The sequence below is a fragment of the Miniopterus schreibersii genome (genome assembly GCF_964146895.1).
Source record: "Miniopterus schreibersii genome assembly, chromosome: 4".
In the NCBI taxonomy this organism is placed as follows: Eukaryota; Metazoa; Chordata; class Mammalia; order Chiroptera; family Miniopteridae; genus Miniopterus; species Miniopterus schreibersii.
The window spans coordinates 15,254,355-15,280,776 of NC_138105.1; the positions used below are offsets into that span (position 1 = coordinate 15,254,355).

The window sequence follows — 26,422 nt, forward strand, 5'->3', positions numbered from 1 at the left end:
AAATTACTTTAGTGCTTTATGTTCACCTTAAGACCAAATAGAGGCATGTAACTGGCAAAGCCACAGGCTACCAGAATTTCAGAGTAGGAGAAACATTCTAGGTAGGGATCAGAATACCCTGGAACCTAGGAGGGATGAGGAGGCACAGTGAAGGCAGAGAATCAAAGTAGAGATTTAACTGTATTTCCATCCACCTAGGGCTAGTCACTGATACCTATCCACCTGACCTACTGTCATGTATTAGCCACAGAGTATTTTTCAGTGGGGAGCAGGCAAGCCATCAAAACATAGTCCAGTACTGAGATAGCTACTGCCAATATGATAAATTCTTAAATTTTGAGACTTTTAAGATCACCTAGTTCAAAGCCTTTACTTTATAAATGAAGAAACTGGGGCCCACAAGGTTAAGCAACAATCTCCTTTCTCCCAGACCAATGTTTATACCATCCATGATGCTTCCACTAGAGTTCCAACAGCCAAAGACTTCCCTTCCTTACCAAATAAAGTCATGTGCTCTTCAAGCTACATACCCTGATGCCTTTCCTAAATTTTCCTGCCTATCTTACTATCCTAGAAGCAAGTTTCTCTAACATGGTATCTTTCATAATCTTAAGCCCTATTTCACAAAATATGAGTTATTCATATTATCTCCACATCACTATGGGAGAGCTATGTCATGATTTCTAGGTAAGTATAATTAACAACATGCTCTCTACCATCCTTTGTTCTGGACTTATCAGACTAACCACTAATTCCATAAAATTCCATGGAACCATCCTTTCAAAGTTCTGTGCCTTTGCACAAGCTGTTCCTTCTACCTGGGTGATCTTCCCCCTTCCAGAATCAATCTAGCAGCCCAAACCCACTCATCTTCAAAGACTCAACTCAAATGCTGCCTCTTCTTCAGAGTGTTTCCTGACTTAAACCAAAAGTCAGAATTGGTTTATCTCTCAGCATTTTCATTGTGCTTCAGCTATAACACTTATAAATGATCAGATAATTATTTGTGTTTGTGTCTCCACTACAGCATTAACACCTCACGGGCAAAGAAAGGGTTTTACACATCTTCAGCATAAAATAGGCAAATGTTTTGTTGTCCAATTATGTCAATACTATAACAGAGTCATTGCTAAGATCTACACCATTTTTCTGAATCTACTCTCCATACACTGACAATGACAGAATTATCATGGTCAGTAAGTATTGGGTCAGTATTTCTAAAGTATTAGAAGATTTGTTGGTAAAGAGAAAAAAATGAGGATGTTTATACTCTCAAGTTACTTAAATTCTTATGGTGGGTTTTGTGCCTTTTACAATAAGAATCAGATATTAAAATACTTGCAAAGGGCATGAGCCTCATTCCCATAGAGATAAATTTCAATAGTGAATCTCAAAAACCTGCCTGAAGTTTAATAAGGAATACAGAATATTATACTATAATTTTCCATCTAAAAAGCTAAAAAAATTCTCATTTCTATAATAGTAACAAAAATAAAAGGTAATATTTCTTGGGGGCTTACTATGAGCCAGGTCTTTCATTAAGCACTTTAGAGTCATAATTTCATTTAACCTTCTCAGCAACACCATAAAGTAGATACTGTCATCGTTTCCATTTTACAGATGAGGAAACTGAGGCATCAAGAGTTTAAGTAAGTTGTATGCATAAGGTCAATTAAGGAATAAGTAGTGGAATGAGGGTTTGACTCATCAGACAGATTCCACAGCTCCTGCTCTAGTTAAAAACAAACAACAAAAAACCACATGGAAGTCAAGAGCTCAAGAAATTCTATGAAAAGCTCTCTGGGCTAATCAAGAGATAGAGGACTTTAGCTTCTTTTAGCTGGACAAGGAAGACACGCCCTTGGGAGAGGTACTAGAATCTCTAAAGAAAGGGGAAGCATGAGACTTTTATCAACTCAGAGGAATGAATTCTTAAAAGGTTGAAATCATTGAATTAGTAGACTAAGTCTGTGCCTAAAAACAAGATTACCACCCATGCAAAATGATGCCACCTAAAAGCACAAACTGAGAACATTTTATTCCATCAACTGGGTGTGCTTGTGTACTTTCATAGGGTGGAAATGGAACTCGGCTTCTGGGAGGCTACTGTATATATTTCCCGGCAATTATTTATTTATGGCTTATTGGACAGCTTTTAGCCTTCATCCAGAGAGACAGTTAGTGATGTATTTCTGTTTTCATTAGGAGAGAGAGGAAAAGGCTGAGGTTCTTTTAGGGAGAGATCGGTTTCTGGCCCATCTACGTAACTCATTTTTTATCATGACAACTTTTTTCTGTAGAAAAGGTAGTGATTGTGATGTGTATGGTTTACATATAAATTAACAATTTCTTTGTACAGTGATACTAGTTTGCCAAGTGTTTTCTTATAGATATCATCTTATTTGAGCCATGCAAAAACCTGCGGAGTTAGTGGATCTGCTCTCATTGCAGGAAAGCCCAGTGGCCGGCCTTAGCTCACAAAGCTGGTAAGTAGCACAACGGGGGTGTGAAACCCTAGCCTTGTGATTCCAGGTCCAGGATCTTCTACTAAACAAACACTGTGTTCACCTATCTTTGTGGTTTGAGTGAACTTGTCACAAATGACTTCATTGGCTTAGTACGTCTTTAAATAACTTGTGATCCTGGATGGAGAAGGAATGCGCAGTAAATATCAGCGATTTGACCTAGACAGACTGACTTTAAAAAAATGTGTGAAGCTTTTATAGTTTACACTTTTCAAAAGAGGGTGAAAGTCTGCACTTCTTGTGGAATGAGGCTGGGGAACTAGCTTTAGAGATAGACGGCCAGAGTCTACCAAATAAGGAGGTTTGAACAATTCATCTTCGCTTTTGAAATTGGAACATTCAAAGGCAACATCAAAAGCAAAAATAACTCATTTCCTCCCCATTACTGAAACTTGGCTGCTAATAGGGCACCTGTTTGGCATCAGATGACTGCAAATGCAAACGCTTCTGTACAAAAGCAAAATACAATAATTGAAGATTATATTCTTTACATAGATCCTCTCCTACTGCTGTTATTTATTTTTTGCCTAAGCAGAAAATATTACAATTGTGTTTTAATCCTTAGAGACTTTTGTCTAATAAACACTATGGTTTCCTAGGTGCAGAGCAGATACTGAGGAAATTAATGAAGAGGACTCATTAGTGCTTTTTAATTCTTCCCCTGCCCCAGGACTGACTGCCAGGACTGGAGAGGACTTATCACACCTAGATAAAACTGGTCAGCACAGTCCAAACACCTGGGCAATTCTGCCTTATCTTCCTATGTCAACTGGGCTCTTTTATGTTCTTCATCTGTCCTATTTATGGAAGCTCTAAAGGGTGTAAACCCAGCTGTGACAGTGGAGGCCATTTAAAGTGCAAATAATGTAACAGCACAGTCCTTTGGGGAAAGGACTATGATGGACAGCACCTGAAGCTATTATCACTAAACTCTGTCTTTAAAATAAAATAAAATGAAATAAAATAAAATAAAACAAAATGGGGGTGAGATGGAGAAAAGAAAAAACGCTGTGAGGAGGGCTGACATGCACACTCAGATATCTCTCCTCCTCTTTCCCAGGCTCAGGAAGAAAGCTCTGATAGGTTAGACTCTGGTTGGTGGTACATCTAGATGGAAACAGGTGACCTTGATGGTATCAAACCCTCACAATGAAGATTTTAACATAATAGGGTAATGAATTTAAAATGATAGCATCAGAATGTTTCCTGGAATTAAAGGAAAATGACAAAGATCACAGCCTTCATCTCCAACTATGTCTACAAGAACAAAGAAAAAAAATTAACTTTCACAACTGACATGACTTTCCTTTATTTAACAGTTGATATGGCTTCCTTTATGAAACTGGAGGCCCACTCACACTGGACATAGGGCAGGTACCTGCAAAGTACTTATTAAAATCCAGAAGACATAATTCTACAATGATTGAAAAACTGCTCTGCTTGAAACAAAGGTTCCATGTTTTAAATCTCACATTAAAAAGCAGAGAAAACAGGGGACATCTGTAATACAACGATAAAATATACTGAGCACCTGAAATATAGTGACTGAAGGACTCAATTTTTCAATTTGATTTAGTTTTAATGATCTTAAATTTTAAAACTGAAGCAATGAAAAATATTTAGAAATATACTGAAATGATAATATTCTTCATATATTGGGTACAATAAAATACTTTATTCAAATTAATTTTTTTTCATGTGGCAACTAGAAAATTTAAAATTGTATACATGGCTCACTTAGTGTTTCTATTGACAAGTGTCACTCTAAAGGCTGCTGAACCTACCTTAGGGACTAATCTACTTTAGATTACATCAAAAGGTGTTTATTTGCCAGAAAGAAAAGACTGTTTGGCACTTTGGCCTTCTGACAACATAGTCACATATCACACAGAGATTGAGAGCCCAGGTTCTAGAAACCCATAGCTCAGGTCTGAAGCCCAGCTTTGCTTTTTACTAGCAGTGTGACTTGGGACAAGTTGCTTAGCCACTTTGAGGCCATTATTTTGAGAGTTCAGATAGTGGATCTAATATAGTTAGCAAATAAGTGCTCAGAATACAGGCTGGGGAAAAGTAGGTTTACAGCTGTGAGTCCATGAAACACAAACCTTATTCTTGCATTATTATTAATTATTGTATTATTTTCCATATGGATAACTGTAAACCTACTTTTGCCCAGCCCTGTATCTTAGCTATTACTATTGCTATTTTCATCAGCAGAAACTTTGTTATTTAAACATTAGATTATCTGAAATTCCAAACATGAACTTGAGAAAATTCATATATGAATATAAGAAAATGGACCATATATCTGAGTTTGCGAAGAAGTAAATAATAGTCTCTCCTTTGGCAAACCATCAAGTGGCAAGAACATTTGAGACTTGAGATTAGCCCCCTCTCTTAATGAAGAATTAGATATGATGGAAAACCTTTGTCTTTTCCTCCTGTGGTGCTTCTATTTCTGGAACACTCTTGACAGCGGTAAGGAGGAAAGGTAAGAGGATAGGAAGTGACTTGGTCAACTTCTGTCTAGTTCAGCCTATACAAATTCTATAAGCAGTATTTATTTATGGATAGTGATTTAAGCATATACTATTTTGGCTCCTCTAACCCACAGAGTAGAAATAAATACTATGAACTCGATTACTAGATTAAATCCTGGTTAGAAAGGAATTACGATGTTAGTATGAAACAGCAATTTAAGATAACATATAATCTGTATGTGAATTGCCAATGAACCTATATCCCCTTCTAAAATATAAGCTTCATGAGAGCAGACACTTTGTTCAACCTGAATCCCTAGTACTTAGAACATACCTAGTAGAAAGCAGGTACTCCATACGTATTTATCAAATAAATGAATGAAGCCTGGCCCGCGTGGCTCAGCAGTCGAGCATCAACCTATGATCCAGGAGATCGAGGTTGGATTCCCAGTTAGGGCACATGCCCAGGTTTCGGGCTTGATCCCCAGTGGGGGGCATGTAGGGAGGAAGCCGATCAATGACTCTCTCATCATTGATGTTTCTATCGCTCTCTCTCCCTCTCCCTTCCTCTCTCTGAAATCAATAAAGACATATTTTAAAATGAATGAATGAATGAATGAATGAATGAATGAATGAATGAATGAAGAGAGACTCAGTAAGCCATATAACTGAAAGGAGGAAATTTATGAAAATGGGCCCAGAGAAGTAAACCACAAATCAGATATCACAAGGTGTTACGTAAGCATCGAACGACAGTGGTGTGAATTTAGATAACGCTAAATCAGCAATGAAAACAGAAGGAAGACATCGATGAGAATGTTGTGTGGGTACTAGGTGCCTACAGATCTCCCACCATCTAGGATGAAGTCCAGGAGCTTAGCATGTCATCTATGGCCCTTCCCCATCTACTCTCTACTTCGCTCTCTAGACAGAGCTTTTGACTGACTGCTCCCTGACCTGAAGTGCCAACTTCGACCTTCAGAAAACAAGCCACGCTCAGCCTCATTCCCATGCCCCAGCGCCTGCGAGTCCTGCTGCCATTACACTATTCTTTGTACTGTCTGCCTGGTAAACGCCTCAGTCTTTATACTTTGCTTAAGAATTGCCATCTGGGGAAAGACACTCCCCAACCATCCCACTGAATTAAGTATTTCCTCTTCTGTTTTTTCCAATACCCTTATCATTCCCATATGATAGAAGTGTCCCATATATTCATACATAACACATCCCTTAAGTCATGTATAAAGAGCTGGTTGCATATATCACACTGTGGACCTACACTGATGGGCACTTTCTAATAAGAAAAAATAATAATATGCCTAATTACACCTCCCATCTTAGACAGTATCTTCAAACTAGAGTTCTTATATTTCATACCTTTCATTTAACTATGATCTTTTTTTCCCTTCCTAATTGAAAACTCACTCAACTGGCTTAAATCCAATGGTATCCACTTGAGGCTAAAAATCTGCCTCTTTCAGCATGCTTAAAGGTCTCCATCTTTGTCTCAACTATACTAAGCTTATGAGATGTATGCTTCTTTTTTTTTAATATATCTTTATTGATTTCGGAGAGAGGAAGGGAGAGGGAGAGAGAGAGAGAAACATCAAGGATGAGAGAGTCATTGACCAGCTGCCTCCTGCATGCCCCCGACTGGGGATCGAGCCCGCAACCCAGGCATGTGCCCTGACCGGGAATCGAACCCCGATCGCCTGGATCATGGGTCGACACTCAACCGCTGAGCCATGCCCGGCCAGGCGAGATGTATGCTTCTTATCATCAATATCAGCACTTCCACTTTCTATTCTCTACTCATTTTTATAAAACAATAAGGGCAAGATGCAAAAAAATCTTCAAATAATTCTTCAAACATATTCACACTGACAAATAAAGCAACTGAAACTGAATTCTCAACTGCAGTCCCATATGCTACTTTCATCCCTGTCGCCCTGGAACATGGAACAGTGCAGTGCCCTGGGGATTAGTAGGCGCTTAATACATCTATGCTGGTGAATGACAGATTTGACACATTTGGTACACAAATGACACAAACATTGGAGAATCCCCCAACTCCCCTTTTTTTAATCCTTTCCCCATTTTGAATCGAACCTGCTACTTCTTGGTGCATGGGTGGATGCTCAACCACTGAGCCACACCAGCCAGGCATAGGGTTCTAGGATTTTTATTGAGATTTCAAAGGGAAAGGGGTTAAGAGGGTCAATTGTTTTTAAAATGAACAACCACGTTTCTTCTTAGTTTTGTTTTTGGCTTGCTGTTGTATAATGGAACGATAATTCTAAGGTAACATAAAATACTTATACCAAAATTATATTCTTAAGTAACTCTCCCCAAACGTAAAACTAGGCAAGCTGCTAAAAGAGGAGCTCATTTGCAATATGTTTTATTATTTAAACAGAGTTTTGTGTTAGTCCCAGGTTTGTGCTTAAATGTGCCTTTTTTTCTGGGGACCACCAATGCTTGTCAGGGCACATGGATTGATCTTGTTTAAGGGTACCTCCTCACTCATCTCCATTTTCCTACTGATCCTAGAACTGGAAACTACTAATGCATCTTTATAATTTTTATTATTTATTACCTTTATTCTTTTCTTGGGTATTTGGTGGCATAAAGGAAGACAAGGATAGGTCTTTCCTATTCCATTTCAAATGCTTTTGACATCTTTTTGTACTATGAAATCTTGTGCCTTTTTGCATCTGTGGTACCTAGGAAATCAAATTCTTAAAAATAATGCTGTGTAGGAGTCTCTGGGAGAAGAGATTGTATCCCAGAAGTTGTGTGTGGGTAACTGAGGACAGATTTGCAGATTTCAGCCCAATCTGGTTTAATTTTTTTTAAGCTGTATCACGGGAAAATCGTGTTCATAAGGCTTGAAATTTAAAGGGGAGAGAGAATGGGAAATCAGGCCTGTCCGGCACCTTCTGCCATCCCACCCCTGCTGGAGGCTGTGTGTGGGCATCTCACTTAATCATGGGAGCAGTTCTCTTGAAGAGCTGCTTTTGGCAGTCTGGAAAAGATAGCACTGCCATCTGGTATTTCTGTGTATGACAGGACAGTCAGGAGCACTGGAATTGGGGTCAGGGCAACTGGGGTTTGAATTCTGCTTGTTACCAATTAGGGGATCACATAGCAGTAGCTTGGGTTTGTGGGGTAGGGAGGGTTCTTTTAAAGTTCAGCCCCATCTATCACCCACCCTTGATCTCCATCAGTCCAGGGTTACTACCATTCTTTATATAAATGAATGAACTTTTCTCAAACTTAACGCTACTAGGTTTTCCCCATGCAGAAATTCTGAGGCAGCCACTAACAGTGACCTTGAACAAGTGAAACCTCTCTGAGCCTCAGTTTCTTATAGAGGTTTCATGAGGATTAAATGGAAAGCACTTGACATGATACCTGACAAAGAGTTTAATACAGGATAACTGTGATTACTGCTGTTAACATCTCAGAGTTTAAATACATCCCACCGCTTACCTGCGTTTTATTTGTCTGCTCAGGAGGACCTCAGCTGCACATTAAGATAGCAATTATTTGATTACATTGCATCTGCTTGTTTGGAAGAAAACTTGTTTTCCCATAAAAGGAAGCAAATTACCAAGGCAAATCACAGGCTGTAAACAATATAAAAATATAGCTATAATAAAAAGAAAGTGTTCCTACTGTTTTTATATAGAAGAATATAGCTGGTATGAGGGGCTATTTGCAAACACCCCCAAAACAGATTTTTCTGTTTACAATTAATTCTTCATGTCGGGATAGAAAGAACCATTCCAACCAGAGATTTTACCACAGTCCCTTAAGCTCTGTGGAGGAGATATACATTATATTGATCTAATAGAATAATATACTAACCTTAGGCTTTATTCATAGTATAGGAAACAATTCCAAACTAGTACATAGAAAGAATATAAAGTCAGTTGTAAAGACCATTTTCCATGCTTTCTTTCCATAGCAATAACTCCCATTGCTTGTTGTTACCAAAAAACAAAAAAAAAAAAAAAAAAGGAAAGTGGATAATTAAGGTGACTTTCTCTGTAACATACCAAAGACGGAAGCAAAATTAATTTTTGCTCATTACTTTTTCTCACAATTGCTTTTCTCCAGTTCATCCTTCACTGAGACTTATACTGAGTACTAAATGTAAGTCACATGAAAATGAAGAAATGGAAAGGCATACAAAGCTAAGGACCTGGCCAAAAACACAGAAAGGCAATTTTTCAAAAGACGTAAATTTGCCATTTGATTAGGATGTCTGGGTTAGGATTTTCCAAACAGTGACACTCAGCCCTATGTTTCCTGGAACTGTCCTAAGGGCCACCAGAACAAAGGGAGAACGGGGCGTATGGAGGAAGGTCTCACTCACACCCATCCCCTCCACAAGTAACACACCACCATTTTAAAGAGTATGTATAAAGCCTGGAGACTCAAAGAGAGGAAACAGTCATGAAATCATGAGATTCCCCTCGCCATCCAGGATGCTTTGATTTTATAACTCAAGTTGGCGCCCTCTCTAGCATAAAAGATGTGCTTCAAGCTCCCACCCAGAATTACAGCTCATGAGGCTCCAATCAGGGAGTTGTTGGTATCCATTGGCCAGGACCTTGAGACCATAAGTGGATGATCATTACACAATTGGAGAAGACCAAAATACACTCAACAACTCTTTGACTATATGCTGCTCAACCTTAAATGTAATAGTGCTGGTGCTGCAGTCCCATTAAAACCTGTTTGCTCATTGTGACCATTGGTATCTAAATGCTTGAACAACTTTCTAAATAAGCAGATTTAGTCTCTCTCTTCTTGGGTGCAGTTAACCTTTCCTTGAGACGTTCTCTAGAAGTTCTCTCAAGCTAAGATAAAATCTGCCTTAATAGCAGACATCTAATCAAGCAACAGAGTCACTTTACATGTCCTATCATTTGCTACTCAGTGTCCTATGAGGCAATTAATTAAACAGGTCCACTATTCCTGCTATCCAAATGAGACCCCAGAGGGTTGAAGGTGTTAAGTGACTCACGACAGTCAGTCCCCCACTCTTATCTGTGCCTTTTACCCTCCCTCTCAGGGTTTAAGTCCTTTTTCTTTTTTCCCCTCATTCATTTCTACTATACTAGTCAGGGATTATTTGTCTACACCTGCACACACACACACACACACACACACACACACACACACACACGTGGAGCAAAAGTAGGTTTACGGTCGTTCATATGAAAAATACAATAAATAACAAAGATACAAGAATAAACTGTTTCGCGTACTCACAACTGTAAACTCACAACTGTACCTATTATCAGCTGCCTTCACCATGAGAAGGAATCCATCCTACTAGTATAATTTTACATGGTGGGGTGGAGAAGATAGAGAAAAAAATCACTGAGTGCCTACTGTGTGCCAGGCACTGTACTAGGTGCTAGAAATACAACAAAGTAGGACCCATGAAGTTTGGAGTCTACTGGGGAGAGGAAGAGGGGGAGAGAGAGCGAGAATAAAGTAAGTCAAGCAGTAATTACACATGTGAACAGAGCTATTTCTGCTGGAAGCACAGTGACGAATACAGAATAGGCAGAAAGACTGGCTGCTTGGGCAGGTATGGTAGGAGGAGGCCCTTCCGAGGGAAACCCATTAAAGCCTGCTTCTGAGGACGAGCAGGGCTCAGGAAGACAAGGAGCGAGGGAGCGAGGGTTTGGGAAGAGGGCACACAAGTGTAGTGCATTAGGGTTGGAAACAGACTGGCCTCTTGTAAGAACTGTCAAAAGGTGGGGGTGACAGAGAGGCGAGTGCTTTAAGAGGGGCACAGGGGGTGAGCATGCCAATGGAACTATAGAAACGGGTGTTGTGTTTCCTTTCTCTAAGGGCATGAGTGTGCATAGTAACAGTGCAGAGTGAAACCAGCGGCAGAAGCTTGACTTTTGTTTCCACAGTGGTCAAGATCGGCTCTTACAGATCCACATGCTCTCAGTTTCTCCTTCCAGTTACCTGTAAGATGAACTAAAAGAGCCGAGAGGGGCAGTGCCACCTGGCTACTGATGAGACAAGCTTGGAAGATGGCATGACCTTGGCTTAATCCTCACAGTGCTGCCACAAGAGCAGCTTCCTTGTTCCCCCTTTACAGGTGAATGTTCTGCGCTATAAAGAGGTTAAGACACTTGCCCAAGGTAAGAAGTGACAAAACTGCGATTTTTATCCACGTAGGTCTGACGTTGTCAGCGTATCCAACCACATTCTCACTGTCCCTCATAGGGTGAGTCCCTGGTTAAAACTTAGTATCAAGTAAAACTGGGGGCAAATTTCATTCATTTTACATTTCACATGTTCTTTCTTTAGAATGCAGTGTTATGAATTTCGGCACTCATTCAACAAATGCTTATTAAGCACCCCCTGTGTTCGGCACTGTGGTAGTTACTGAAAATGACTTATGTGTGAGACTGACAAGGTAAATCAGGAATCCGTAGTTAAAATAGTAATAATGATACACACTATTTTGAGAATCAGTATAAAAGGAGACTACAGACATAATTATAAAGTACCTTTAAAATCAATTACTGGTCTTCTAAGGCTATCGCTTGGCTTCTGATTTTGCACGTGCACTTTCGTAAGACAAAGGTTTGAATGGAACAGAGATCTGAAGAGTTTAAAATGAAAGATATCAGTTCCTGGAGTAACTGAATCACATGGCTATCACTGGGGGAAATCTCATTAAATAAGAAATGAAATGATTGCTAATGATCTTAAGACTCTTCTAAGTCATCCGAGGCTGTAACTTTTATGACTTCGTCAGCTAGCTAGTATCTTAAACTCAACAAATGCATTAAAGATTTAAGCATTTTCTCCTCTCTCAGAATTAATATGAAATCTGGTTTAATTTTCTGATACCCCAAGTTCAGATTAGGAGCTGCCTCTCTATTTTCATATCAATTTACACTTGCCCGTCACACTAGATTGAAGCTCCCACTTACTAGTCTAATCTATTCCTAAACCATAAACTCCATGAGTATATTGTCCACATGCTTCTTGTTCACAGGTGACCCTGCAACCACATGCAGTCTCAGGTGCATGTAAATGTTCAGCAAATATTTCTAGAAGGAGTGTTTGAGCCAACCATTGCAGAGAGGTAGGAACCTAACACACACAAGCAAAGGGCATATTAAGGTCATAGTGTTGCCTGGCATTTACTCACGTGGCCAGAAGGTAGCAAACAGATTTCTAGACAAGTAACTGAGGCTAGACCTAAAACTGCCTATGAAAGGAGGTCCTTCTGATGAAGGAATGTCAAGATCTGTTAGAGAACAAGGTATATATATTTGTCTTACAGATGAAGGCAAGTTAGAAGTGCCGACAGTTTCCAGTGAATAAGTCTGTGCACGTTGTGAATTACTTCCCTGGCTGACTCTAGAGAAGTGCTAGGAAGTCATTAGCATAAGGACTTAGTGAATCAAGATCTTGATTCTTTGAAAGGCAATGCTCCTGCACCTTTGGTGGAATTGCAAACTTGTGCAGCCACTATGGAAAACAGTATGGAGGTGCCTCAAAAAAATTAAAAAGAAAACTACCATATGACCCAGCAATCCCACTTATGGGTATTTATCTGAAGAAATCTAAAACACTCATTTGAAAAGACAATATGCACCCCTATGTTCACTGCAGCATTATTTACAGTAGCCAAGATATGGAAGCAACTTAAGTGTCCATCAATAGATGACTGGATAAAAAAGATGCGGTTCTTATATACAATGGACTATTACTCAGCCATAAAAAAAGAATGAATTTGTGCTATTTGCAACATGGATGGACCTAGAGAATATTATGCTAAGTGAAATAAGTTAGAGAAAGACAAATACCACTGATTTCATGTACATGTGGAATCTAAGAAACAAAATATAAATGAACAAACAAAACAGAAAGAGACTCACAGATACAGAGAACAGACTGATGGTTGCCACGTGGGAGGGTTAAAAAGGTAAAAAGGATTAAGTTGTGCAAACTGGCAGTTACAGAATAGTCGTGGGGGTATAAATTACAGCACAGGGAATATAATCAATAATGTTGTAATAACTACATATGGTGTCAGGTGGGTACTGACCTTTGAGGGAGTTCACTTTGTAAATTATGTCCAACCACTATGCTGTACACTAATATAATTTGAATGTCAACTGGAACTGAAAATTTTAAAAAGAAATTTAAAGCACTTGGTAAATGTGGGGAAATATCTTAATTCTCCACATACAGATATGGTATTTTCTATCCACCTCAACTAAACAACCCTAAAAAAAGGTACTTTGATATAATAAGGCAGGTCCTCAGTAAGTGTGAAGCAACCAGATCTTTTCAAACAAATAAATATTTTACATTATTGAGCATCCATGGACCTAAAAATGGCCTTTAAAATGTTGGAAGTATCACACATCATAGCGTCAGTCATTACTGCCCCACGCCGCAGGAGTCTCTCCAGAAAAGCCAGGCAGAGCTGCTCCTTCTCTAAGGCGTGCTTTCCTTAGCACCTTCCTATTTCACTGCAGCTTGACAGACTGTACAACTCCACACAGGTAGCCCTCTGTTTAATGAAAACAACACATTTCACCTAGTTAGCTAGAAAGCAACTCAATGAAAATGAAATCTACTTTCCATTTGCATTACAGTGTAAATTTGCATAGGAAAATTTTTCCAGCCCTGATGCTTGACCAGTGATTGATGTGTTCTGCATGTAGGCCAGTTCTGTTTCTGTTTGGGGTATTTTCAGTACTCTGCAACGGTTCTCCAAGTCTAGGGTAATCCCTTGATTTTTAAGGTTATGCCCCTATTACCCGCTCATATCCAGATGCCCCACTTCCCATCTCCCAGTCACTAGAATTTCCCTGCTGCTCTAGGGTCCCCTTTACAGAACAGTCACCATCACCAGAGCCTCATTACCCTTTATTTAGCTGCCTGGACAGTCGCCATTAACTCTCTCATTTCCTTTTAATACCTTACAGTACAGCAACTCTCAGTGGGAAGCAAAATGTCTTGCTTTCATTCCTGGAACAATTTTAATGATTCTATTGTCAGTAGCATACTCATACCCATTCTCCATCACCAGGAAGGAGAGTACTCTGTAGGATGTGATTCATAAAAGGTTATTCTAATTCTGCAGTAACTGAATATGCTATTTAAATTGTATTCTTAATTTTCAATTCTACCACATACTATCCTAGGTTCTGAAAAGTCACAAGTTGAAAACCATGTAAGGAAAAAGTCACTATTAATGACTTCCTTTATGGAATAGCCAGGGGGAAGGAAGATGTATGTTTATTCAGATTTAATTAAAATAAATAGCTTGAATTTCCTCTTAAAAAGCCACTTGAAGATGTTTTTCTTTGTTTGTTTGTTTCAACATGCATAGAATCATGTTGAAACAGACTGGGCAAAGTGTCCAAGAGGACTTATTAGAAAGAATCAGGTAAGTAAGAGGAGCCACCTGTGTCTCATCCTTGCCAGCATTCATAATGATTTACTAACACTTCCACTGACTGGGTGCCAGGAACTGTCATGAGCACCCTACACATATCAACCCACTTGATTTTCATAACAACCCTACGAGGCAACGTCGCCACCTCCATTTTACAGGTGAGAAAACTGAGGCATGGAAGTAATAAACCAATAATCAAGTAGCTAAGAATTCAACCTCAAGCACTCTGGGCTCCAAGACCCAGGCTCTTAACCATGTTATGCTGCCTCTGACATTAGAAAATGATTGTTAATGTTTATGGAAGGGAGGGAAGGAAGAAATGGAATCCTTCAGCAGTAAGAAAATTAAGGTCATTCTCACAGCACACTGCATTCTGGTAGAGTTCTTTTCCTATTAGGGCTATTTTCTCAATTTTGTAGCATTTTTCTGAATCCTGAGTCCCTTCTGGGTTATTAGTTAAACCTGGGCCTCATCCCAGTTTCATTGGTCTCCTGCTTGGGTGAACCAGCTAAAAGAAGACCACAGGAGACTTTGCTGCTTCTAAGTGTTTTTCTCAGTTCCCCTGACCTAGAATCTCTGTGCCAGTGCTAAGCGCAGAGCATCTTTTGGTGAGAATTTCAATTTGTATGTAAAGTGCTCAGCTAGTACCAGAAGCACTCAGAGGTATTAGAAAATAGCTCGATTATTATTTAAAGCACCATCACAGCATCACTGCTCTTCAGTTCTTGCTAAGAGATAATGTCGTGGTATATTCACAACAGTGGCCTCACAACCATAACAACTCTGCAGTGGGCACTCACTTTTCATTCTTTTGAGAAATACTCATGGAAGACCTACCTACATGTGCACCAGGTGCTGCGCCAGGTAGTAAGATGACAGACACAGTTCCTACCTTCCTAGAGCTTAGTCTTCATGTTGGAGAGACAGTTAAATAAGCAAGTGTAACACAGTATTATTCGTGCCATGGTAAAGAAACTTAGGGCAGTATGGGGCAAAGGTAAGGCGTGCCTAATCCAACTACAGTAACTAAGAAAGGAATTGAAGGAAACTGCAGATGCTGAGCTTAAAAATGCAAGGGGCAGGAGGGCGACAGAAGATTCTGGGGAGGAAAGCAGAGGTCATTTCCTGAAGGGCGGTGATTCAGGGCAAGGAGTTTGTATTGAGTGTGAGGCAGTGAAGAGCCTGAAGCAGAGGAGAGGCATGGTCAGACTCATATAAGAAATCTCACCATTTTCGCAGTAGGGAGAACAAACCCAAAGGGGACACCACTAGGCATGAGGTGGGAAGGGAAATTTAAGCTTCTTTGCAGTAGTCTAGAAAAGCAATGCTGGCGGTCCAGGCAGGAGTAGCATCAGTGGAAATGAAAAGAAACGGACAGGCTTGAGAGAGATGAAGAACCAATAGGACTTGTCACAGATTAGACAGAGTGACCGGGGAGAAGGGAGAGCCCAGGATGACACCCAGGTTTCATTCTTCCCTGGAAACTGGGTGGCTGAATTGCCATTTACTGAGATGAAGAACAGTGGGAGAGAAACGATTTGTGAAAAATGGACAAGGAGCTCAACGGAGCTATAGCACAGTGGAAAGAACCCACGAATGCAAAATTAGAGTAGCCAGAATGCAAACTTTCCCACCCAAATGACCCCTCCCCCAGTGGATGGGACCCAGTGCGCACGTGGGTAGGCTCACTGCACCCTGATGGTATCTCAGTCCAGCAGCGGGATATTAGAAAGTTCTTGAAGGTCTAGAAAGCCAAATAAGTGTTTCTTTTTTTTCCTGCCATATCATCAGAGTCAACTTGGACAATGGAGGTAATAAGTTGATCCCAATTGCTACTTGTCTATATGATAAATATTGAAAAGCTAAAAATAAGAAGATGCTCTTCCCCTGCCTCCATCACATACAGCATTTCAATCTGCCAAAGCGAATTAAATGTGAACTTGCCGTTACTCATGATTTCTTGCCAGAAATAATGAACTTGAATCTGATCAAGTCTCTAGAATCTAGAGTCCAGATATAACAAATTCACAAAAAACGCAGGACTCAGAAAAATGTGTGTTCATGAGATCACAGAGATCACAGAGATGGATCAGCACAACCTCGAAAAAGGGACAGTCAACATGACAAATAGCTTGGTTTCTTCAAAGAAATTGGAAAAGTGGTCAGGAGAAAAAAGGAGGGGGAAAGGGAGAGACTAAAAGGTACCTAAGATATAGTCTACCACTTTGTTGCATATAAATTATATGCAGTATTTTTTCAATTCTTAAAGAGAAAAGGAATAGTAACCAAAGGTAATGAATGGGCTTCATTTGGGTCTTGACTCAAACAAGCCAACTTTAATATTGTGAGAAAACCAAAAGTTTGAACATCAACTAGATATTAAACTATAGTAAAGAATTACAGCAAGTCCTCGAATAACATTGTTTTTTCACCGTAACTTTTGTTATAATGTTGATGAGATCCCACAGGAACTTAACTCCTTTTCATACCAACTAGCCCGTGGTAAAACTGGTTTCCCTACACACTGTGCCTGAAGTTACAGAAGCTATCTACAATGTTAAGCGAGGACTTACTGTATTAATTTTGCATGTGATAATTACATTGTTATTTTTTCATTTTATTTTGGAAACATAGAGTACAGTATTTGTAGATGAATGAAATGATTGATGTATGAAATTTGCTTCAAAATAACCCAGTGCAGACAGGAAGGAAAGTAGGTAGCAATATTTGTGGAACAAGATTGGTCTTGTAATAATAATTGTAATTGTTAGAGCTGGGTGTCTCCACATTTGGATGCATTTAAAGATTTCTGAGCTAAAAATTTTTTAACTGACTTGCCAAGAAATCCAATACTTGAGGAAAGCTACAGGAAAGACCAAAGGAAAAGAGCAAAAGTACTTATGATGCAGAAACTGAGCATTCATCTATCAGTCTCTGAAGGAACTTTTTTCTAGGCTTTGCACTGGCATCTCTCCTATGCAAGTCTCTCCTCTCCACAGTTTGTGTTTGGAGGTGCTCCAAATGGATCTTTATAGCACATTATCAGCTATTTCCATTTCTAATTCCTTTCATAAGATTCAAACCTCATTAGATTGCCAGGAGCATCTGGTCTTCTCTTTCCAGTTGTGTTTGTTTGTTTTTAACACATCGAGGCACTTGGGGGCATTTGCAGAGACCTCCCTTTTCTGTCCACATGTAGACATTTCTCTTGTTGCCAAATTCATTCAGTGATGCTACAGACCTAGGAGGAAAGGGCTTTAATTGCCTTCCACAAGAGACTGGGCTTGGATAATACATCTTGTTTGGCATGAAAAAAAAAACACACAGTACAATAAAATATTTTACTAACACGCTTATATCACTGTTATATTGAGTCCAATGCTCAGAGCACAGCATCTTAAAGACACATAAGAAGAAAATACATCCACCACCCCTGCCCTTTATCATCACCATTACCATCTAATATCTGCCTAAGCACAAGTCTAAATGGACTTCAAGATGAAGCTTTACACTTAAATTGTGCTCTTTTTTAAAATTATAAATTAAAACATTTCAAGTCTTAGGAAAGCTGCCTTCCGGATACAAAGTCATCTGATCCACAACTATTAAAATATTTCTTACGTATAAAAAAACCCTGAGAAAAGTAACACCATGCCTTAAGAGTATTCTAAATATAATGACGGAATAGAATTTTTACTGATAAGCCTTGATTAGAGCATAGAGAGAAAGAGCTTGAAAGCAGGAATGACTAAAACAGGAGGAAATGAGAACATCTAGGTAGATAAGACAGAAAGTCATCACAGAAAAGGTATCAGCAGTGGTAAAGATCACGCCTTCACAATTTCGGCTACACTGTTCTGTTGCTTCATTTTGAAGGTGCCAACCATCTTATCTCTATGGGCAATAAAAATTGAGGTTGTAATTGGTATTTTTCAAGTAACCAGGAGAAAAAGAGCTAGAATCATTTAAGGATAGATGCATTCCCACCTGTTTTCCTATAAAAACACACCCTCTTATTGAAGCTTTTTAAAAATGTTTCCATTACAGTTGACACTGATGACCCAGAATTCCACTTCTGGGTATTTATCTAAAGAAATTCAAAACACTAATTCAAAAAGGTACATGCATCTCTATCCTACTTCATTGCAGTGTGGTTCACAATAGCTAAGATACAGAGGCAGCTTAAGTGCCCATCAATTGACGAGTGACTAAAGAGGCTGTGGTACATATATACAATGGAATATTACTCAGCCATAAAAAAAGAATGAAATCTTACCATTTGCAGCAACATAGATGGATCTCTAGGGTATTATGCTAAGTGAAATAAGTTAGACAAAGTAAGACAAGTACCATATGATTTCACTTATTAAAGCTTTTAAAGTCAGTGTTGGGGAATTCACAGTGGCCAGAACCATAAATTCCTTCCCAATACAAGGCCATGCTGCTAAATTCTAAGTGAGAAATAATTTCCTGATCTACTTTTCTCCATCACCCCTCTCATTCAATAGCCTTGAACATAGTTACTGTGCAGGTAAAGCAATTTAGAGAGTTTTGTGGCAACAACCCTTTATATTTAAGTAAATGAAATAAAGAGAAGAAAGGTTAAAATGCACCTACAAGAAGCAATTTGTTCAAAAAGGTGAAGAATTGGTGTCGCTATCTATAATTCACAGAACTTAGAGTAAGCACCCTTATGAATTAAACTCCCTACTTGTGGTCATGTTACCGTGCTTTTATGAGAGGAAAATGCCTTTCAATCTGAGTGCTTTCAGCATTTGTCTGAAGTAACTGACTCATGAGTAGGATTAAGGAAATGTGCATAATTCTCTCCAACCAAGAACAATCTTCCCACTCTCTCTGGGACTGGAATATGGCTAAACAAGAGGGTGATTTATTTCCAGGCACCTGTGATTTTGTTCCTAAGTGGTGTGAATGGCTACTGAGTATCTGGTTCAAAATCAAGACTTCTCTTTTCTAAATTACTTAGCTCCCATTTCATTCAGAGGTGAATCGAGAAGGCATTCTCTGATGTTTATGAGATTGCCTTCTATACAACATCTGAACAGAAGAGAGGTAATTACTTAGCTAGCTGGGTGGGAAAAGAGGAAAGGGACATTTCTCGTTGTTTTAAATTAAAACAAAGGAGGTATCTAAAATACTTTGTGAGGCAGTCCTAGGATAGGCATTTCTATGTTCCTATATCACATTTTCTAGGTTGCTGATACGTGAATCATAATCCATAGCATCTCACATATCATATTTTGGTGTGTAAACAATGCAAACACATTTCTTATCACCCTCTTAAATACACAGTACAGACACCTATTGACTTTTTTTTAATATGTTTTATTGATTTTAGAGCGAGAAGAAGGGAGAGGGAGAGAGAGAAACATTGATGTGAGGGAGAAACATCGATCGGTTGCCTCCTGCACGTCTCCCGACTGGGGATCAAACCTGAAACCTAGGTATGTTCCTGCCTGGGAATCCAACCAGCGACTTTTTGGTGCATGGGATGACACTCAACCAACTAAACCACACTGGCCAGGGTAACACCTGTTGACTTAAATCGTTCATAATTCTACATTAACTATACACTCAGTCAAAACGACCTGATGCTGACCATCAATTCTAGGTCTATATGAAGATTAAATGAGGCAAGAATCTAGCCTGTTAATAATACAGGGAGATTTTGATCTCCCAATTTTCCCTTTGAAAACCTGGGAGTGGGAAATTAGGTAAACAGAGGAAGAAGAGGTCGCTCCCCATGACTGTCGACTACTATGTACAATGTATTAATTTCTCCCTGTTTATTTTTTACTGTGATATGGATCCAGGCAAGGTGACTCTGCATTATTCCTCAGTTATTAGAAAAGTCTGACTGCTTAGAGTTAATTTTATATATATATGTGTGTGTGTGTGTGTTACATATGTATATTATGTATATAATATGTATGTGTGTGTATATATATATATATATAATTTAATCTAAGAAGAAGTTGAGCTGCTCTGCAAAGAGCATCGTGTGTGTGTGTGTGTGTGTGCGTGTGTGTGCATGCGCGCTGCTTGGTTTTCGAGGATGTAGGGGTGCTCCCTGGGATCTGTGCTGCCCTTTGGAATCTGGCAGGTTGAGGCTCCTGCCCTTTGTGCTCTCAGCTCCACAGGTGCACTGTAGCTGGGGCTATGTACCTCTCCATGGGGCTCAGCTGGGCTAGTACTTGCTCCCAAAGATTGCATACAGTCAACTTTACAGCACCTCCCATAGTTTCAGCCCATTAACCAGAGCACAACAGCTTGATGAATTAATGCTTATATAGGCACAGTTGGCAGCTTCTAATTAAATAATTATGGCTAAGCAGCTGCAAGGAAGCTGCTATGGACCCTAGAAAGCCAGCTGTCAGTCTCATTGGTCCTAAGACAGAGGAAGGGTTAACAGTGAACTCTGGATGTTAGGCACAAAGGGCAAGTATATCATATGCAACATATACGCTGTGCAATATAAAGCTGCTGTGTGTGTGTGTGTGCTAGTCTGACCATGGAGGGATGGCAGCAATCTGCTCCTCGGCAACCTCTCAGCAGCCCAACAAAGCAGCAGCAATTCTACAATCAGAAGAACAGAGCCTGTCCAGAGCATCCTAAAGAGGGCACAGTACTGGATGCATGAGTCTTTGACACAGAAATGTCACTGAGCTGGTAGGTAAATGCAATCTGGGTTCTGGGTCTCATTTAGATGTACAAGATTAGAAATCTATTGTGGTCTTTTGGGGGTAGAGCTAGTATGTTTTTATGTGAAGCTTTTTAAGATGCTGTTTCAAATATCAGAAATTGGAGAAAGAGATAAAAATGACAAACCTAGATTTGAACACTAAGGTGCATTTTTCCCAAAAGTATGAAGAAGATATTTGTTCTACATAATCACAGATAATGTCAGGTTCCTTTACAGAAGGCTAAAAGCTAGAGTCTTATCTCTGCACTTGGGGAAATTCACCAGAAGGAAGAAAACAGTGTCTGGCCCTGAGCTCCAGCTCAGGGGAAGATACAGATTACAGATAAAGGCCACAGACAGGGTCATCGGACCAAATCCTGCTTGTTACTTGCATCATGTGTGCCAGCACTGAGAGCTGACTTCCTGTTTCTCCATAGGCTGGCCTTTCCACACATCTAAAGACCGAATGCGCGATGACCCCGTACAGAACAACCAGGCTTCCCATAACCACTTCACCAAGGTCCCAGCACCACCTCCCAAGGAATAAACACAACCGTAGGCAGAAATTAGTCCAAGGAATTCATGTGTTCATGTTCAAATAAGTTCAGGCATTTTAACCCCTAGGTGTATTGCTTTGCCTTTAGAACAAGAAGCGCGGAGATCCAACGTCAGCACTGGAACCACATTCCTCATGGGATTCGCTTCCCAACTTCCTGGCCTGTTGAATATCAGCAATTAAATCAAGCACAAAAGTTTACAGACTGATGGACTTTCCTCCCTTCAGGAGTCAATGGCTTTAATGTATCTAAAATAATACCATTTCATAAAACAAAGCAATCTGTACCAAAAGGTGCCCTTTAAGCAAATGGACTGACCTCCAGGAAACAGAGTTAAAAAGCTTCAGTACAATCGTTTCCTTTCCTTTTTTCCCTCTGGTTTCCCTTTATGTCAGTAATTCTATCACCTCAGCCGTCTAGATGTTTGCCGGTGATTGACAATTCCCAAGGATCTAGCCCCTTTTAGGTGGGTCTTAAATGAAGTTCAGCTTAATTAAGTCTGCTGTGAATCTCAAGTCTCAGCACAAAATACTAAAGAATCAAATAGCAGACTTGTAAAGCCTATGATAGAAAAGCAAATTTTAGACTTGAATGGAGGGTGGGAGCGAGAAAGGGGGTCTTTCGTCAGTCTATACTGCCATCTAGCCAAAACCACGTCATTCACTGCAACATCCATTTGTGTTTTCAAAGCCCCTGATGAAAGCAAATCTTCAGCAACCAGCTTAATAGACCCCAAAGTCCAGATAAAAGAACAGACGGCAACATCTCATCCACTCTCCATGGATCAACAGCCAAGCTCAGCTCATCACCCTATCTGCACAGTTCAGAGTCTCGCAAACAGATACATGTCTCTTTTCATTCCACATGATACCTATACCAGTACCATCTGCATCTTGTGATTTTTGAGGCCTCTGAATATTGTGACTTCACTGGAAAAACAGATAAAAGTTGCCTTAGGTAAGACATGAGAGCTGAATTATAAGCTCTAATACTCTAGCTATACCTCAAGATAAAAAAAAAAAATCCCAAAATAATGTTCCTTAGACATTGACTGAACATGCAGACCATACATATCTGTAAAGAGACTGGATACACATGAACAATACAAACTACCCTTTGCACTTACGGTAGAAGACGTATTCAGTGTAGCTTGACCAGATCTTGTCGTCTGTATACTGGTTGAGGAAAGATGCTGTCACAGAGGAGTTACAGGCCACCATGTGGAATCCACACTCAGACAACATATCAAAAGCCCTTTCCAGATGCTTGAATTTGAGATAAAATCTGGAGGTGTATCTCTCCGGGGCTCGGTCAGGGTCTCTGCTCTCATTCAAAGATTCTCCAAAGACCTCCTTTGCCAAGGAAATCCTTCCACAAACCAAAATCCGGGGAACTCTCCGAAACTTGGCATCTGCCTGCCCCTCTCTGCCCATGGTGCAGGACCCCCTGTAACCCACAGTGATGAAACCCCACTTGCGGTCGGCAGGGAGCAGTGAGGAAGGGGGGCAGATTCTCGTGTCACTTCCTTGGGAGGCATCTTCGAAGTCACTATGGCAGAATTCCTCCGGGCTTTGCTTGATTTCATCAGGGGTCAGGAGTCTGACCAAGTCTGGGAGCTGGAAGTACTCGGCTTCCCTTTTCAGTCTTCCTCGTTCTGGAAAGTGATCAGGCAGGACCACCTGCCTATCCCTGAGATAGTCCAGAATGTAACGGAACAAGAATCCATCTCTGTCAATGAAAAACCTTCCCTTGGAGTCCTTGGCTAGCTCGTTCGCCGTGTCTCTCTTTGGGGAAAACATTTTCCACAGGAGGGAATGAGGGATGCTTATTAATGTGGAGTGGCGAGTGAAATAGACTTGACCCCCAACATTCAGCTCCATGACCTCGGGGAAGGAGTTGGGAACTGCGGCCCCCTGCTCTCGAGGATAGTATCGGCTGCAGTTTCCACTCAGAGCCATGGTCCCTTTCCTTGTCTCCTCCTATTTTGACTTGAAGGTGCGATCCAAAGGAGTCACAGCCTGATCCTTTACATCGACTCGTAGGGGAGGGAGGGAGAAGGCAGCTAACTTGTTAAAAACCTCCTCTTACCCCGGTATTTCCCCCAAGAGAGCAAAATTTAGAAGAGTCCACAGGTGAAGTAGATGATACCCTGGCTGGTGGTGAGCTATTACTTCATGGAATATAATCAACTCCTCTCACTGGATCTTCCCCCAGGCTCAGTAGACAAGGCAGGCCAAGTCCCCAGTTACTCAGAGGTCTGTCTAAAGGAAAAGGGAGAAAATTATTTCCTCAAACCCAGCATGAGTCAGAAAAAGAGAGAGCTGCTGGAGGGGAAGGGGGAGGAGGGGAGCAACGGGGAGGGATGCAGGGAGGGAGATTATTTTACATAAGCAGCCCTGGAACTACTGATTTCAGCCTTTCTCCCAGGAAATAGCTTCTCTCCAGCTATTCTGTGTCTACAGGTTCATCCATACGCTGCTGTCTCTAGCAATTAGTATTAGAAACATTTCTATTTGTATTTCTGCATTAAAAAGGAATATGCAATTTTCAACTTCTAAAAGGGGATTTTTCCCCCCAGCTGGACAGGAAAATCAATAAGGCTCAGAACTTACCTTGGTGAGTGCTGGAAACAGTCCTGTGAAGAAATAGCCATTAGCAAAGCAGCCAGAAGGCACAGCCACACTGAGCCTATCAATGAAAAGTGCCAGAGAGATGTGCTCTTAGAAAACAATAATTACATATATTAATATAAGTGTATATTTCTATGTATGTATGTACATACTCATTTCCAATCTCAAGTTAAAACAAGTCACAAAAAAGTTAAACCGTGGTGAGAGGTGATTGGGTTGAGCAGCAGAGAAAAATATTCAACAGAAGTGTCTCCAGGTGCGGAAAAATCAAACCTTCAGCAAGAATCCTTAAAACAGAAGAGAGTTGCAAGAGGCACCAGGACTTGGACGCTTTTCAGTGAGCCCAGCAGCAGCAGGACGGAGGCGCCCTGCTGGGGTCCCAGGTAGCCACCCCACCTGCGGGCAAGGGCGAACAGGCTCCCATGTTCCTAGCCAGGTGGGACCGTTGGGTGCCGTTGGGTGCCGTTGGGTGCCGTTGGGAACCGTTGGGCGCCGGTGGAGCGGGTGGGAGCCGGTGGAGCGGGTGGAGCGGGTGGGAGCCGGGGGAGCCGAAGCGCAGAGCTGCGGGCGACCGGTCCTGGGCGCCGGCTTCTCGGGCGCAGGCGGGCGGCGAGCTGGGCGGTTCCACCGTTCCCGGTGCAGTTGGGCTGCTGTTGTTTCAGCAGCGCAGGCAAGAAACCATCCAGGGAAATGCCTATTACATCATCTTAAAGGAATAGGGCTCGGAGCGCGCGGAGGCGGCCCGGCCACGCCGTCCGCGGCGGCAGGTCCCGGACGCTGGGGCGCCGCCGGCCGGGCTCGCGGCTGCGGGCGCCGGGGCGGGGCGGGGACGCGCGCAGCCCGGAGTTCCCCGGCCCCTCGCCGGCTCTGGTCCCGACGCGCGCCGCCGCCACCATCCCCGGACAGCACCCCAGCCCGGGGCGGCGGAACGCAAGTGACTTTCCACCTGAAACACCTACAAACGAACCCTCTGCACAGCCCGGGGATTCTGCCCAAGGGCAAATTTCCCCTTTAAAGCTTGGCTGAAAAAAGCCTGCACACCTAAGGACCCGGCGTCCGACTATAAAGTGGCGCTGGCTGTTTTTTAACCGAAGGGTATTAACCGTGTTCTCTCAAACACCCTCCTCTTCCTTCCTGCTCCATCCCTCTGCCACCCCCCGAAATAATAAATAAATAAGTAAATAAGTAAATAAGTAAATAAGTAAATAAATAAATAAATAAATAGGAACCGGCAGACTTACTGCAGGCCATCAGCTTGGCTCACCTGGAAGGAACTGTAACCTGCAGCCTTCCCCGGGCCGTTCCTCGCTGAGCATCTCCGTGGGCGTGCGCCCACCCCGCCCACGCCTCCCGAGAGGCCTCTGGTGGAAGACAGGCCAGCCGAGAGAGTTTACTCCTGTCCCAGAGGACTCCCCTAAGTGCATCATTAGAGTTTCAGGAAGGCATTTCCAGGGCAACCTAATCCACTAACAAAGTGCTTCCAGTTGATCCTGCCAGTCAATAATGGCCTAGCCGGCAGTTTACAGTAAGTCTGCCATTTCCTCTTTAAAACACCAGGGCCTTAGGATGCGCATTCTTAATAAGGATATAGTACTTCACTATGAATAATATATGTGAGCCACACTCCATCCCAAACAATTGCTATTAACAAAAAAACAAAAACGGAAAGTATGAATTAGATACATTTTATGGGATACATGTGTTTATTGCCAAGTCTCCCTCAAGACTTAGCTTGAAAATAGACTCTGCAGTACGATAAATTAATTTCTAGTCTAACAATCTTTTCTTTCAATGACTATCAGGTTACCGAACACATTCAAAGTATTAGCTAACACTCCAACACCTGAGTATATTTGACTTTGTTTCTTTAATGTATTAACCTGTCCTGGCCTCAATCATTGGGATCTTAATGCTGGACCAATCAAGGAAATGTTTATTATTTGATACACTTATATCGCCATCTACTGTCCCTACACTATCACTGCAGATCTGCATCTGGCAAAAGTTACCTGAGCCAAAAGTTGTATTTTTTTTCTTTATTTTAAAGTTTTTGTAGCGGCCTGA

The 26,422-nt window shown here is 41.1% G+C and overlaps 1 protein-coding gene across 1 annotated transcript in view; it reads right to left on the reverse strand.

Moving 5' to 3' along the window:
• The window catches only part of KCTD16 (potassium channel tetramerization domain containing 16), a 215,856-nt gene extending 190,849 nt beyond the window's left edge, over positions 1-25,007 (reverse strand). Inside the window, exons 1-2 of the mRNA XM_081136280.1 lie at positions 24,341-25,007; positions 22,855-23,989 (exon numbers count right to left, since the gene is read on the reverse strand). Of these exons, the coding sequence (XP_080992406.1) occupies positions 22,855-23,686 (832 nt within the window). The 5' untranslated portion in view covers positions 23,687-23,989; positions 24,341-25,007. The remainder of the gene's footprint in view (positions 1-22,854; positions 23,990-24,340) is intronic.
• Positions 25,008-26,422: the final 1,415 nt, after the last annotated feature.